General features: G+C 37.4%; 1 protein-coding gene across 1 annotated transcript; it reads right to left on the reverse strand.

Moving 5' to 3' along the window:
* Positions 1–12,830: 12,830 nt before the first annotated feature.
* On the reverse strand, positions 12,831–14,694 carry LOC115626437 (acyl-coenzyme A thioesterase 9, mitochondrial-like). The gene is made up of 3 exons (XM_030521812.1): positions 14,593–14,694; positions 14,458–14,531; positions 12,831–14,405 (listed from the first exon to the last, which is right to left on the reverse strand). The coding sequence occupies exons 1-3, from the start codon at positions 14,640–14,642 to the stop codon at positions 13,144–13,146; spliced, it is 1,386 nt and encodes a 461-aa protein (XP_030377672.1). The 5' UTR covers positions 14,643–14,694; the 3' UTR covers positions 12,831–13,143.
* Between the last annotated feature and the right edge of the window lie 322 nt (positions 14,695–15,016).

The following is a 15,016-nucleotide window of genomic DNA, read 5'->3' on the forward strand; positions in this document are numbered from 1 at the left end:
TTGCGGGGCCTGGCTGGTTGGTAATGGGCAAAGTAAACTGCATAAATTGAGCTTCGGAAGTTTTTCTAGTTGGTTTATTATGGGTTTATAAGTTGCATGGCATCCCAGCCCCATGATTTATTGGATTTAAGCCACCTCCATACATCAAAATTTCTTTAAGCAATAATTTCTCGTTTAACTATTTAATTGTAATAAAAAACGTACCGACTCATAAGTTAACTTCCACCTCTGTCGGTCCTCTAATAACTCGATAATAAAACTGGTTACCATCTAAAAACCTATGATATTTCGCCACTCATCAAGTTAGAAAGCCAAAACAAATGTTGTATTATTGTAATATTGAAATTCACTTGGCGGTATATCAGATTTAATATCAATTCAAAATATAATATTTAATATACTTAGTATACTCGTATGCAATAAATATTAAACTAGTATAGCCTTTCACCCTCTGGGTACAGGCTATAAAAATATTACAAAATTTATTCACATTTATACAACTTCTTTCGAAGCCCATATAACCATTATATTATTTTTCGACACTATGATATCGGTTGTATGAAAGAAGAAGGAAACAAGGTACTACAAAATCAATTTCATGTTGAGAAGTGTAGTTCCATTAGTAATTAAAATAATTTATGAAAAATAATGAACAGGCTCATATGCCTGATTGATTGATAGACCCGGGCAATCTGTATAGATATCAGTATCATTCAGTACATCCTGTTTTATCCGATGCATTGCTCTTAAGAGCATATTAATCACTCATGATGTTGCCGGTGCTATATCTACATGCGATATCTAGATACCTCGTGTAATAACGACAATTATAATTAAAAGTACACACATACTTATATTCATATGTGAATGTGTGCAGGTATGCGGCTATAAGATTAATGCGAAAGTAACACAGCAAGCGCAACAAGAAACAAGCAACAACCACACCTTGTTGCACATGTTGAGAAGTTGCCGTCGCAATAAAAGGCATGTTGCCAATGATTTGTGGCATCGTCGGCGGCAGGTACTCGCAGATAGTGTGCAGCAATGCAAAAGAGCTTATCTGCCGACATGAGCGCTGCGGCGATGCTAATCAGCGACATGCTGCCGCATGCACGTTGCCAACATGTGTTGCTGCTGCCGCTGCCTCCGCCGCTGCCTTCGCCGCTGTCTCTGCCTCTGCGAACATCGACAACTGCAACAACTTGCTGTCACATCGTTAGTCGAGCGTTTGCCAACTTCACTTGGCGCTCAATCGCTTTGACTTTGAACCGCAAATTTTATAATGTGCCAGCCAGTTAGCCAAGTCAAGCAAAATGCAAACGAAGCAGCAGCAGGTGGAATGACGGCTCAGCATGCGAACATCATTTACATGCTGTTGACCTTTCCAATCCATGGAATAGCAGATGCATTTTTTGATAAGCAGCATCTGAACCGTTGCTTTTTTGGTCAAATCAATAAATTTGGCATTGATTGTTCAAACTGGTCGCAGCTGGCAATTGCGAATGCAAAACAACAACGAAAAACAAATTGAATTCAAGATTAACCTCTCGATCATTATCTGAAATCACTTAAAAATGATTGTCTAACCAAGCTCACAAGTTTATGTAAGTCAATTATTTTGCAAATTTGAAATTAACAATCCATTTTAAAAGACCACATACATAAGTAAAAGTTAATAGAGGTATAACAGCATCATTAGTGTTTGATTAGAAGAAGACAACATAAATAAAGATATTTAAAGAAAATTGCAAGAATACAAACTTATTTCAATACAAAATATGATTCTAAAATCAAAAAAATTCATTTTTAGTTTTCGGTGTCTTAAGTTTTCATTTAATTTTCCTTAGCACCTACATATTTCGGCTTTAGTTTTGTGTACATCTAAATTATTCAACAAAAAAGTTGGGTTATTCATTTATTTATGTTAAAACTAAAAGCCAACATGGAGTTTATAGTCATGCTGCCAGCAGCTTAAGATATATTAGTTTGTGAATTGAACTCTTTATTATTTAAATTATATTTAGGTTAAATTTCGAAAACCTTTTAGACACGATTGACAAAATTCAAGTCCAATCGAAGAAGGTACTTAGGGCTATTGGAAAAAGCGTTTGCATATGTGTATTCCATCTGGAGAGGATTACTTTGAAGATAATTAAATAGATTTCATTAAATTAATTGAGATTTTGTTCGAGTCATATATGAACACAGTTGTCATCATTATCTGTAGGGTATGTCCAATCCAGTTTGTGTTAATATTGATCTTCATCTAACTTGTTTAGCTTTATGGAACTACTTATTTAGCTACGGCTATTTGCAGTTATTCTCTCAACTATAGTCAGATTGATTTTTAAAAGCATCATTTACAAAACCTTTTTATTATTAGATTGTTGTAAAATTTACAATTTCAATTTTACTTTAAAACCCACTGTCCTTAACTGTTTAATAGTGCCTTATCATTAATTCATTGTTTGTGGCTTACAATTCTGAATTTTGTAAATGCTTCCTAATGTTCGATTCAAAAGGTACAAATCGCATAATTAATGCCACATGGCTTCAATTATTAGCATTTGCATTCAACTGTCGAGTGAACTCAACCATGGCATCATTCATGTAAATGGTTACAAATGTAAGCTAACAGAGCGACTGTTTCCAGGAATTTCTAATAATAATCAAATGCCCAAACGCGGAGGCACAAATTCCCAACTTGTTTGTGACTATCCCATGCCATAAAGAGCGTCTGTCCGGATGTTGCCTTTGAAGTTCTGCCGAGGCGCGTTGTTGGACGCCTGCTCACCTAATTATCGCACACTATTTGAGGTCTCGTAAAAGTGAAACAACAACCCAAACGTACTGTGCGTGTGGCAACAAACAAATGCGCATACATACATACAGTATAGTACATACTACATAGTGTAGGCGTGTGCATGAATATGGCTCGGCATATAGTCGATAAAAACTGAAAGCAGGCGAAATAAATAAATAAGCTGAGTAAACAAGTAAACTGCAAAGTAAATGCATATTCCCGATGTCGATATAAACTCTACTCGCATGTTCACGTTGCTCGCAATGTCTGGCTGCGCGTTGTCGTTCTTATATGACGCGTATCATAAACCCATAAAAGTGTAAAATGTGCGGCAAGATCAAAGCGAGAATTTTTAGCAGGAGAGAGCGACGTGCCTTGATTGAAATGTTCGAGTGCTAGAGATGAGCGCTAGGCAATAATCTTGAATCACGACACGGAATTTCTAGACCATATTTGAGGCAAATCTGGCTGATCAAAAAATGCAGAGAGAGAGAGAGAAGAAGTACTTTATGCGTTGCAGACCATTAAAATTATCCTAGCCGAAAGGAATTAACAATATAGAATTTTGTATTCTAGGTGTCGAGCCTGACTGTGAAATATTCTGCATCTAAGAAAATATCCGCCGTAGAAGCAAAACAATAAATATGTAGCCGAAATTTTATCTCTAACAGATTTTTTAATAATTGATCGGTTTTGTTAAAAAACAACAGAAGGCATGGGATTATCATATAATTTACGAGAGCAAAGTCTGATAAAGGTAGCTTCTTAATTGTGAACTTTATTGATGAATCAAAAAATAAACTTATGTTGCATAGGGACTAGGAGAGTCTACCTACGAAGTTATACATACAGACAAGCGATGTACGAATCGATGTCTAGAGCTTTTTGTCTCATGCTGGCTTAAAATATACGAATATATACTTTATAGGATCGGAGATGCTACTATTTGCTTGTTAAATACTTTTCAAAAACCTAATATACCCTTTTTACCCTTCGGATACACGATATTAATCATAAAGCAAAATATTTCACGATCTGAAAGTAATAAAACCCACAGTTTTATTTTCTTTCTCACCGTCCTATCTTTAAATCTAGATCCTGAAATCTCCTCACGCAAAAACACATTTTTAAAACATTTCAATTGGCACTTAGGTGAGGGAGGAACCCAAAAGAAAAGCATAGGCCCTCAGTATTTAAAAGTACTCCATTTCTATTTAGTTATTAACTTGAACAGCTAAAACATATAGATTACAACGTATTATCCATTTAAATTTATTTAGTTATCAGTTGATTATCTTTTTTAAATGATTCGCTTTCGCTTTAATGGCTCGCAAGCTCATCTCACTGAGATTTGCGAGCTTTTAGGAAGCTTGCGAAATGAAATCAAACCAAGCCTTGAAGTCGCTTTCGCTGGCAGCAGGTTGGTGGGCACTTAATACTCAGCGGCTTGCATCAAATTAGCACCAAGTTACATCCGTTTTGGGTCGCATTTCCGCTTCTCAAATACCACCAAGACACTTAACACACACACACACACACACATATACACACCCACAGCTGCACTTGTACATGCAAACTAATAAATTTCATTGATGTGTCTATTTTGGGGCGCCGTCTTGCTGGCTGCTTCTGTTTGGCTGCCATATGGGCAAGTTGCAGCTTTTGCTTGCCTCTTGCAAAGGAAGCAATTTGTAGCAACAAACAGTAATTTCTATGCTCTCTGTCTGCCTGCCTTGTCGTGTGAATGTGTGGGTGTGTGTATGTGTGTGTGTGACTAAGTATGTGTGGCAACACACCCTCTCTGGCAACACTTCCCCACATCCTGGCCAACAAGACGTCAATAATTCTTAAGCAACGGCGCGAAAATCGTGCAAATAGGAGCGTGCAAATTTACGCTGTCAGCTAACAAGCTGCAGACGATGGGGCGTCAAGGGGCATAAGGCACATCGTCCAAAAGCTCTACAAAGCAATTGCTGCACATTTTATTTAACCCTTTTTATGGCCTCATTATGGCCAGGGTAGGTCGAGACTCGACTCCGGCACTCGCACTGACAATATATCTTCGAGTTGCTGGGTCGGGCGGTTGGTTGGCTACGAAGGAGGGCGTCTGGAGTTCAAGGCATCAGGACGAGCACGCGGAAATGAGGCTAGGAATCAAGCAAATAAATGTTTTATAAAATGTTCTGAGCAACAAAATAAGTAGCGAAATTTCCAACCATTCAGCCATTAAAATGAAATTTATTGTCCGCAATGTTTTATGGCTTAGAAATTGTGTAGAACGTAAACTTTTTAGACTTGGCAATCGATAGGCTTAGGGATGCAAAGAGCATGTCTGTGAGAATGGTGAAAATAGCTCTGCTTTTAATCTTTAATTGAATGCAGACTTGGAAAAATTGTGGAAAAAGAATGACTAGAAAGATCGCCTTAAAATAATATATGCAAGATTAATTATTAAGTTCCTTTAACTTGGATATCGGATACAAGTTCAGATAATCTGGCGACCAGCAGCCTAATTGAGTCAAAGCTGTACTTTCTTACTTCCTTTTATATTGCGATAAATGCTTGTTTACATTGTAGCCTAAGAGTGAAAGGATTGCAAGAAATAGTTCTATAAAAATGAAGCCTTATGAACCTCAGCAAGGTGTACTATAATTATGCACTGATCTGTTTTTGTCTGTATATACGAGAATGTACATCTTATAAATTGATCCCCCATCATTACATTTTTCCTGATTCTCAGAAGGTGGCAAGACTAGACAAGAAGAATTGTGATTTGGTCAATTTATACGAGCTTTAGAAAATTCTCAGTTAGTCCTAATATAAGTCTTTGTATACATTCGAAACAACAACATTCGAAAATGTTATTCTTGAATCACTTCGTCCACTTATCTATCTAAAAATATGAAAATATTTTTGTAAATAGTATACGGCTATGCGCGACTCCCATATTTTCAGCTTTTATGTTAAATGTCTAAAAACATTTCAAATTAATGTTATTTAATGCATAAATCTTTTCTATAATATTTATTCGCCTACGTCTTACACAAAAAATTCTGCCGTTTCTGAAATACTTATAAGCCCTACAGTTTCCGTACTATAAATTCTTTTTTTTTTAGAAAGGTTTAAAACTAATTTGTAGCTGGTTATTCCTAGTCACCATTCGGGTAGTGCTGCACCTTCAGTTATAACAACAATAATGTCACTAATTCATATCACTAAATTCATAAAGTTTTTATTATAGCTAGTTTATGGTGAAGTGATCTGATATACTTATTATCTGTGTACGTCAATAATAATCCTCAAAAAACAGAGATACAAAGCCATAGCTATAAAGCTGCGATTTAAATGATTTTATTTGTACCCATAACATGTGGTCTACCATTATTCCTTCTATGCGTTATTCGCTATTAAAAGCTATACAAAGATAGAATTTTAAAAACTGAATAACACTTTTAAAGTTTCATTATTTAAAACATTTTCATACCTTTTAATAAGTATTTGTAGTGGCACATTTTGGAAATTCCAACAAGGACCTTCTGTTCACAATCCTCTTTACCTATTTTAGTCATTTGGGAATGTAAAAGTTTACAGCCACAATCTCAAATTAACAAGATAGACTGAATTCTCAGAAGCCAACGACCACAACTAAATGTTTTTCGAAACAACAGGAAAAAAGTTTTAAACGCCAACACAGAGTCCGTTCAGCAGAAAAGTTTTGCGCAGTGAAAGCATTTTGGACCCCAACTAACTACATTCTTATATGGATGAGTATGTAGCGGCATGCATTGCAACATAAAACCAGATAGAGAGACCAGCTGTGGGTAAGTGTGTGTGTGTGTGTGTGTGTGTGGGAGAGAGTGAAATTAATAGCGGCTAAAACTTCCACCCTGCACTTGCAACGCACTCAGTCAAAGAGCCCCCCACTGAAGTGAAGGCCATAAATTTGCAGAGCACAGCGCAAAATAACCGAAAAATGCAAGGCAAGCTTTCGGGCCTCGCTCCGCCCCACCCTTTCCTCTCCCTATCCACATCAGCAGGCATAGGTAGAGCAGAGACCGCACAACCTCTCCTCGTTTGCTCTCATTTCTGCGACGGCGACTGAGAACGAGACTGAGGCAGAGGCTAAGGCAGAGGCGGAGGCTGAGGCGGAGGCTGATATCTAGCGCACTTTCAGCGCTGCGATAAATTTCCAAGCCGAAATGTGTAAATTATAAATACGAGCAATTATTTTAACTCTACTTAACAAATTACCATGCCATGGCATATGGGGCAAAAGGTATAAATTACCGACTTTTACGACTTGCGGAAATTGTATGGCGACGAAAGCGACGATGGCGACGACGACGACGATGCCAACGATATTGCAGCAAGTTTGTTTTTATGCTCGCATACATACGTATATATATGTGTGTGTGTGAGTGAGCGGGACAGAGTGCGCTGTGTGTATGCTTAATTGTGTGTGTAGGTGATTATGCTTAATTGTGTGTGCCACAGTATGTGCTGTCGGCATCGGTGTGTTGGCGGCTTGTTCAAGGACTCGTTTCCTGTCTGTTGGCTGTGGTGTAAAACTTTTTGAATCAACTTTTAAGCGGCGCAAATGATGTTGTGGCTCTATTACATACCTACACGCTTACATACATACATACATATGCGCATGTGTATGTGTGTGTGCCCACATGATGGCACATACAGTGATCTGCTGATTGCTAGCGGGGTTAAGGGGAAGACTTAAACAGAGACCTTCCCTTGATGACTTGATAACTTTGTGCTTGTGGGTGGAAGAATACTCGTATGGTTACTTGGAATTTCCAACATTCGTCCTGTTTGCTTTAATTGCAAAAATTTAAATAAGCATTCTCGCAAGCGGAGAGAAAGCATATACCCTGCAAAAAACAATGGGTAGAAAATGGGGAAAAAACTGATAAGCATGATATTAAATGCTAATAATTTATGTGATTTATATGGTTTATAAAAAAACACATTTTCGTCTATGGTTAGGAGCATTATTACGCTTTGCAGTGAAGGATATACATCTAATTCTGTTTTTACACGGTCTTTTTTTTACACGATTTTGCTATAACATGGTTTAAAAATCAAAAATTTCAAATATATTTCTTTGGAGATAAGGAAGCAATCACCTCTTTCTGCATATGATCAGTGTATTTTTTTACACGGTTGTTTCTGGAACCAATCTACCGTGTAAAAACAGAATTAGGTATACTGCGAAAGAGACCGACAATGAAATAGAGCGACCGTATCCAAACATCTATGTAGGTTCAGTTCATGCTTTGGTTGGTTCAGTATTTTTCGATACAACATGTCATAAATATTATTGAAATATTTGGATTTTTGTTCTTGTTGAAAAATTACAAAATTTATTATGTAGAAGAGCTTCGATTGTTTATTGTAACTTAAGACTAAATTAATATGTTCATTATTGTTATTAAAAACACCCAATTATATAAATAGTGCACTACTTTTTAAATTTGTTTCCATTTTGCAATAAAAACTAAAACAAACATATAAACCTTTAAAATCAATAATTAATATTTTCATTTTGGCAAGATATTGATTACTGATTTAATAATTTATATTTTCATTTAGGCAATATATTATTTATTGATTTTAAAAGTAGCCAACATTTTAAATAATGTACTACTGTTTTACAAATTGTTTCCTTTCTGTTATAAAAACTCCACCAAATCTTAATCTATTTATAAGCTTGTTCGCGATTTGTAATGATATTCTAGTTGCGGTGCAAATTGAAAGCATTTTAAGAAAAGTTATGCAAAGTCAATATTTCGAAGCTCGATATAATGCTAGAAGTCAGTACTCCAGACAAGCACATTGTTAACTCACTTCGTCATTAGCACACATTATTCCTTATGCTCCAGTTGACATGACTCACCTTAACGCCGACCTCACATCCTCAGATGGCTAAGTGCAGCCAAGCTGCAGCGTTTAGTTGGTCGCGAATAGTTTATGTAAACGATATTGCGCTTGCAGACACGACAGCCCCACAAATCCTTCAGATACACTGCGCAAAATTTGGCGCAGAAGGAGCGCGCGTGCAAAAATAATTTATGAGGGCCATCAACAACCCTTAAAGCTGAAATGATAGATGGCGTGCCAGAATGTCTGCCATGGCCGTTGCCGAGCGCCAGAAGAAAGTTAACCCAAAATATGCTGTGAGCGCTATATTTTTCGCACTCACTGTCAACGCTGCCAGTTGTTGTTGTTCTTGCTTGTTGTTGTTGTTGTTATTGTTGTTGTGGCTGTTGTATCTGCAGCACTTTTGCGAATTGAAATGTCGTTTCGGCTTGCGCTAGAATTTTTCATTGCCAATTGCTAGAGAGAGGAACAGACCCCGGGCAAAGCCTCAAGAGCGCTGCCAAGAGCTGCCATATTTCTGCCATATTTCTACAGCGCCAACACAAATGTCACATCAATCTTGTGTCCAGCGTTGCGTAAGAAAAGCAACGAAAAATATTCATTTTGTTTTGCCGAAATGAATCAAGTCTCAGTCGCGCTGCTTTACTGGAGAGACGACGCCCCAACTGCCTCACAGAAATGATTAATGGCTCTGGCATGTTGTGCGAATTTTAAATCTAGGCAAGCGCGCAAGTTGTTTTGATTGAATGAAGTGTCTTGAAATGCTTGTGTGTATGTATCTGAGTGACTGTGTGTTTTTTTCTTCTTCTTCCGGTAATGAGTTAAAGTTTAAAGTGCAACGGATAATGGCAATGTAACTTGAGAGTATCTGTTGCAAGCTCTATGCAAGGTTTGTTAAATAAAATCGTGGATTCAGGAGCTGCAGTTAGTGGCTTACTGGCTTTTTATTTATATTTGATTTTATGTCGACAATCTAATTATATTTAAGTCTAATAAACGCCTTCGATTTGGTGGGGGAGTTGGTTTTTACAATCGGCCAGCTATGTCCGCTGCAAATTGAAAAGAATTTCAGAATAGCTAACAAATCCAATATCGAGTAAAATAATGCGCTCTAAAAATATGCAATTAAATAAAAGTAATGCTAAATTTTAGAGCGTAACACTCGAATTAAATGTAAATGCTCATTTTATTTCGAGGCTTTTAGGCTTACAATGCCTATGGATGCCAAAAAAAAGTAGCCTCTCCATAAAATTTAGTCATGGTATGGAATTTTGTAAATGTGAAATTTCTTTCCAACAAGAAACATTAAGTTAACCCAAGCTCTAAGTTGAGAATGCAAATAAATGGTATGTGAGAGCGACATTAGTCAATAAAGCTACCCGAAATTTTCCCAGGCTATGGGCTACAACATCAACACTACTTTCCCGTCGCACACGCATATATCAAAAGGCATTAGTTGTAGGAGGCCGATGCCAAAAACAAATAAACAAACAAACACTAGTCGAGCCACAGTCAAAACCTCATTATCGCATACGGCATTAATCAGTCAGACACCGCCAACTCGACTACACATGCCATGCATAATCACACATACATATGTACAAACACATACACATAGACATACGTAGACATGCGTTGTGCGGTCAACAAAGTCCATGACTTTATTAATTGCTGCTCATTAGCGCTTTGGGGTCATCAATCAAAATGCATGCCGTTCGGCTAACTGACCGCAACGACGACGCAGACGGACGGACACGCTGACGCCGGTGCTTGCGTCCAAACACAATACAAAGCGGGCAGCAACATTACAACATGCAGCAACACACACACACACTCACACACACAGATGCAGATAAAACATAATTTAGTGGCAGCCAAGTGCAGATAAGCCTTGAAGAGCAGCGGCAGCGGCAGCGCCAACTGCCACCAGCCAGAGCTTTGACAAACTGCAGACAAGTCGAGCGCCCCAGAGTGTCCCCAGCGTCCTGAGTCCAAGCGACCCAGCTGCACAGTGGTATTAAGATGTTATAGTTGCTCCTTCAATATATCATCTTCTTTTTTACCTAAATATTTATTTATTTATTTTGAAAGATATAATATTAAAAGAATTATTTTCTAATACTATATTCCAATTATGTTAAAACAAAATCTCAACACATGTTTAAGACTCTCTTGTTTTACAATACAGTGGTATTAATATGTTATAGTTGCTCCCTCATTATAACATTATCGTGTTTTTACCTAAATATTTATTTATTTATTTTGAAAGACATAATATTAAAAAAATTGGTTTCTATTGCTATTTTCCAACTAGTTTAAAACAAATTCTCAACACCTGTTTAAAATTCTCTTGTTTTAGAATAAATTATGTTTAAGCTTTTTTGTTATTTTTTACATTTTTTTTTTAATTTTATTATTTTTTGTAATTTGTACAATAAGTTTGAATAGAAAATAGTTTATTATTTCTTTCGAAAGAATAGAAAAAAGGTCAGCTTTTACATAAATATTTGGTAACATTTTTTTTTTATTTGTTTATTATTAATTTTTTTTAAAATCAATTAATTTGTACAATAAGTTTGAATCGAAAAAGGTTTATTATTTTTTTCAAAAGAATAGAACAAAGGTCCGCTTTTAACTAAATATTTGGTACCACTATGCGTTGGTCAAACGAAAACTTTGTCGCCATTGGACATTATCGCAAATTCAAATCGAGACTTTTCGGATTGAAGGAGCCAACAAAATGATTGAAATTCAAGCATTGCCCGCTGCTAGCTGCCAGCTGCCAAACAGCTAACGTCGACTACCATAACAACAATAATAAATGACCTGCGGCGAGCAGGGAACACGACAAACGACCCCCAGACCCAGACCCAAAACCCAGACACTTGTAACTCAAACCGAACCGACGACTGGGGCATGTGTAAAATTTCCAAAACAGAGGACACACTAATTAGCGCCCATTGATCATTGCGATGGCGCCCCAGCGATTGTCGTCAGCGTCATCGTCATCGTGCTGGTTGTGGTCGCCAGTTGAAAATATTCAATTGTGTCCAGCACCCCCCCACTAAGAAATTTTCATTTCAATGGCATAATTATGAGCTGCACTGACATGAGGCATGTAGTGACTATAGTATGTGTGTGTGTTGCCTCAAGTGGAAAATGAGCCGAGCTGAGCTGAGCTGAGTTGAATTACGTTGCGTTGCAGCTTAATGTTGCCTCAAAAATTGAGCTGTCCAGCACAGCGTGAGTTGGCGATGGCAAAGCCTAGATAGCAATGGTGTTTTGTTCAATTTTTAATTGGTTTGGTTGGGAATAAGTGAGGACTAATTCAGGCATTATTATAATTTTCATCTGCAAATGCATATCAAATTCAATTTTGAGAATCTATCTATCTATAATTAAAGGGAAAGGCCTATTAAACAAGTTTACGAGCTTTTTATGTATACACCATAAAAATAAGTAGTTCTAAGTCACAGCTACAGAGGTAGGGCTACATAAAATGATATTCCTAAATTATTGGAGTGAAAATTTGTTTTTAAGTTGAGCATGGATTTACAAAAAATCGTTCAACAACAGTTAATCTACTTTAATTTAAAACCATGTTACTAACCATGACTAATTCTATTCCTACTCTTGAAGACTCATTGTGTTTGCTTTCCATCTACATTTTAGAATTGTATTCCCTCATATTTATAGAGTGCTCAAGTCGAATATTTTTAGATCTATTCATGTAACTTCTGAGCTAACCCAAGGTAGTCTTTTAATTTAATTTTTACCTCTCTTTATAAATGATCTCCCTTACAACTTATCACATTTCTTATCACATTCATGAGTGTACGCCAATGATTTTTCTATCCTAAAATTGAATTTTATATTCAAGATTTTTTAAGCTGGTCTGGAAACTGGGATCTTTGTTTTAGCTACCACAATTTTTGTTACACTTTTGTCGTTAGCCAGCAGCAGTTATTGCCTTATAGCTTGAAGATATATATTTCCTATTCTCTGTATCAATATGTATGTGCAATTGGGAAGAAAAAAAAAACCGATTCGACTTTAATTTGTAACGTTTTCGAATTGCAATATTAACAACAGAATTATTCGAAGTATTTGTTACGGAGAATAAACAATTAGAAAGTTATTTCTTAATTAAGAATAAAATACTTTATTCAAATAAATACGTACTCATTACAACAATTTTCGTTATACAGAACAAAAATTTGTCAAATCTACTATTTACGTGATATCAATCGTATTTTAACTTTTATGGAAATGTAACCTTTCCTGTAATCGATTTAGATCTACAACTTACAGCGTGGAAGCAAAACTTTTGATTCAGATTTGTTTTAAGAACACTCCGTTCTTGACTTTTTACAAATATAGCCGAAAAGCACTAAATAGAAGCTTTTAACGAACTTGATATTTTGATTGTTAATATTTTTGTAGCTTCATTATTGTTTTTGTTGTTTTGGTTCAGCTTTTGCTTTCACTTTAGCCTTATCCGCTTTGGGATCTACCTGTGGGGGCTCCTTCCCATAGCCATCCACATTCTTCACGGCCAAGAGTTTACGTCGTCCATGAATGTACCACAAGGTCTCTTGATAGGAGCGTGGCAGGACCTCTTCCACCTTAGTATCCGACGAATAGGTGAGGTAGAACGCATTGGTCGCAGTTTCCACAAATGTCGCCCCATCAATGATGTGGGCAACTGTCATTAATTGTACATAATTCTCTGCCGTATAGACCACATAGGCAGTCATTCGCAAGAAAGAATTCACTTTTACGGGTGCCATAAAGCTAATGTCCGATATATATTCAAGAATAGGACGTCCGCGAACGTAAATGCTGGCCGTTATGAAACTATTCTCGACAGCATTCCGCATGATAAAACCTCCAAAGATGGTATTCTGAGCATTGCGGTTCTCTGGAAATGGATGTATTATTGTGGTCTGGTAGCTGTCATCCATCCAGCGACATTTGGCCGGCAACGTGCGTTTGCCAAACTCTAGAATATCGTCGTGATTCGTACGCTTAAACAGATCATACATGAGTTGCTCCTCGTTCTTTGTGGGCTCGACCAGGAACACGGACTTTGCGTGTTTGGTGCGCCGCTGTTTTTGTCGCTCAACCGCTTCCTTCCAACACTCCTGCTCCAGCTCATTGGCTGGCTTTAGGGGATTTACTGGCGCGGAGCCCGTGTTTGTGGCATTGCGGGCAACCATCATAAAGATGGCCCTGGTAATGGTTCGTTCCACGCCAAAGACGTCCTTCTGTCTCACATATATTGGTATATCAAGGGAACTGCGACCAGTCCAGGACACATGGCCGGACAGTTGAATGTCAATGTCCGCCCTGATGTGGTCGTGGTTCATAAACTCGATGGTGTCGACGAGCAGGGTGACAAATGTGTACGGCAATGGCACCTCTTCGGGCAGCGTCGGTATCTTCAGGTGTCGATGGCAAATCCACACTGCAAACATATCGAGTTCCTCCAACAGACGCCCAAACCTCAACCGGCCCAAGTGATTGACATAACGCTCTCGGGCTAACTCGTCATCTCCCAGTGGTATCAGAGCCGTTGTATACGAGTCCTGCATGCTGCGCGTTGGCAACTCTTCATGCTTGGGCTGGAAAGCGAGCAGGTTTTCGCGGGACTTGGGTATGGTGTGATAGCCCGGCTCCAGGCCAATTTGTTTTGAAATCTTTTCAATAACTATAGGAAACGGACTTTGTGAGAGATTAAAGCGTATATTTCCAAAACTTACCATCTGCCATGGTGCCGGAACAGTGGCCCGATTCCAATTGCTCACAAACACTGGAGTTTCCTCTACAAAATGTTCTAAGAACTAAATGATTAGTTTGCAAAACAGAGAAATTGGCGGCTTTCACATCGGTCTTACTTGAAAAGGCTCCATGATTTTGTTCTTGCAAGATTCAAACGACGAAACATTTTGCAAAAATATAAATACGAATAAAAATGGTGGAAATAGTTATTTTAATTTTGTTAGAGAAATAAAACGCCAGGATCACTTACAAAGCACATAACACCTGACTTATAGTATTTAAGAGATTGGACTTCCGAAATTGCTGCTTACAAATAATATCCAGGCCGATTCTTAAACTTGTTGGCACTAGAAAATATTGCTTGGCGTGCGTATTTGTTGTCTTTAAACAAATTAAGTTGTACTATAAACTTTATAATTTAAGCATTTGGTGTTAAGCTAAGCTTTAAAAGCCTATTCGAGTGCTGTTTCTGAAAACGTACAGATATCCTTTATGCAGGTGGAGTTGAAATGAATTCCAGTTACTAATAATTCCCAATAC

The sequence above is a fragment of the Scaptodrosophila lebanonensis genome, unplaced genomic scaffold, assembly GCF_003285725.1.
Source record: "Scaptodrosophila lebanonensis strain 11010-0011.00,11010-0021.00 unplaced genomic scaffold, SlebRS2 tig00000085-arrow-pilon, whole genome shotgun sequence".
In the NCBI taxonomy this organism is placed as follows: Eukaryota; Metazoa; Arthropoda; class Insecta; order Diptera; family Drosophilidae; genus Scaptodrosophila; species Scaptodrosophila lebanonensis.

Coding starts and splice junctions, on each gene's coding strand:
- LOC115626437 (XM_030521812.1), bottom strand. CDS start 14,642: ATGTTTCGTCGTTTGAATCTTGCAAGAACAAAATCATGGAGCCTTTTC. Junction 14,532..14,592: donor AAATCATGGAGCCTTTTCAA/GTAAGACCGATG, acceptor TTTAGTTCTTAG/AACATTTTGTAGAGGAAACT. Junction 14,406..14,457: donor TTCCGGCACCATGGCAGATG/GTAAGTTTTGGA, acceptor CGTTTCCTATAG/TTATTGAAAAGATTTCAAAA.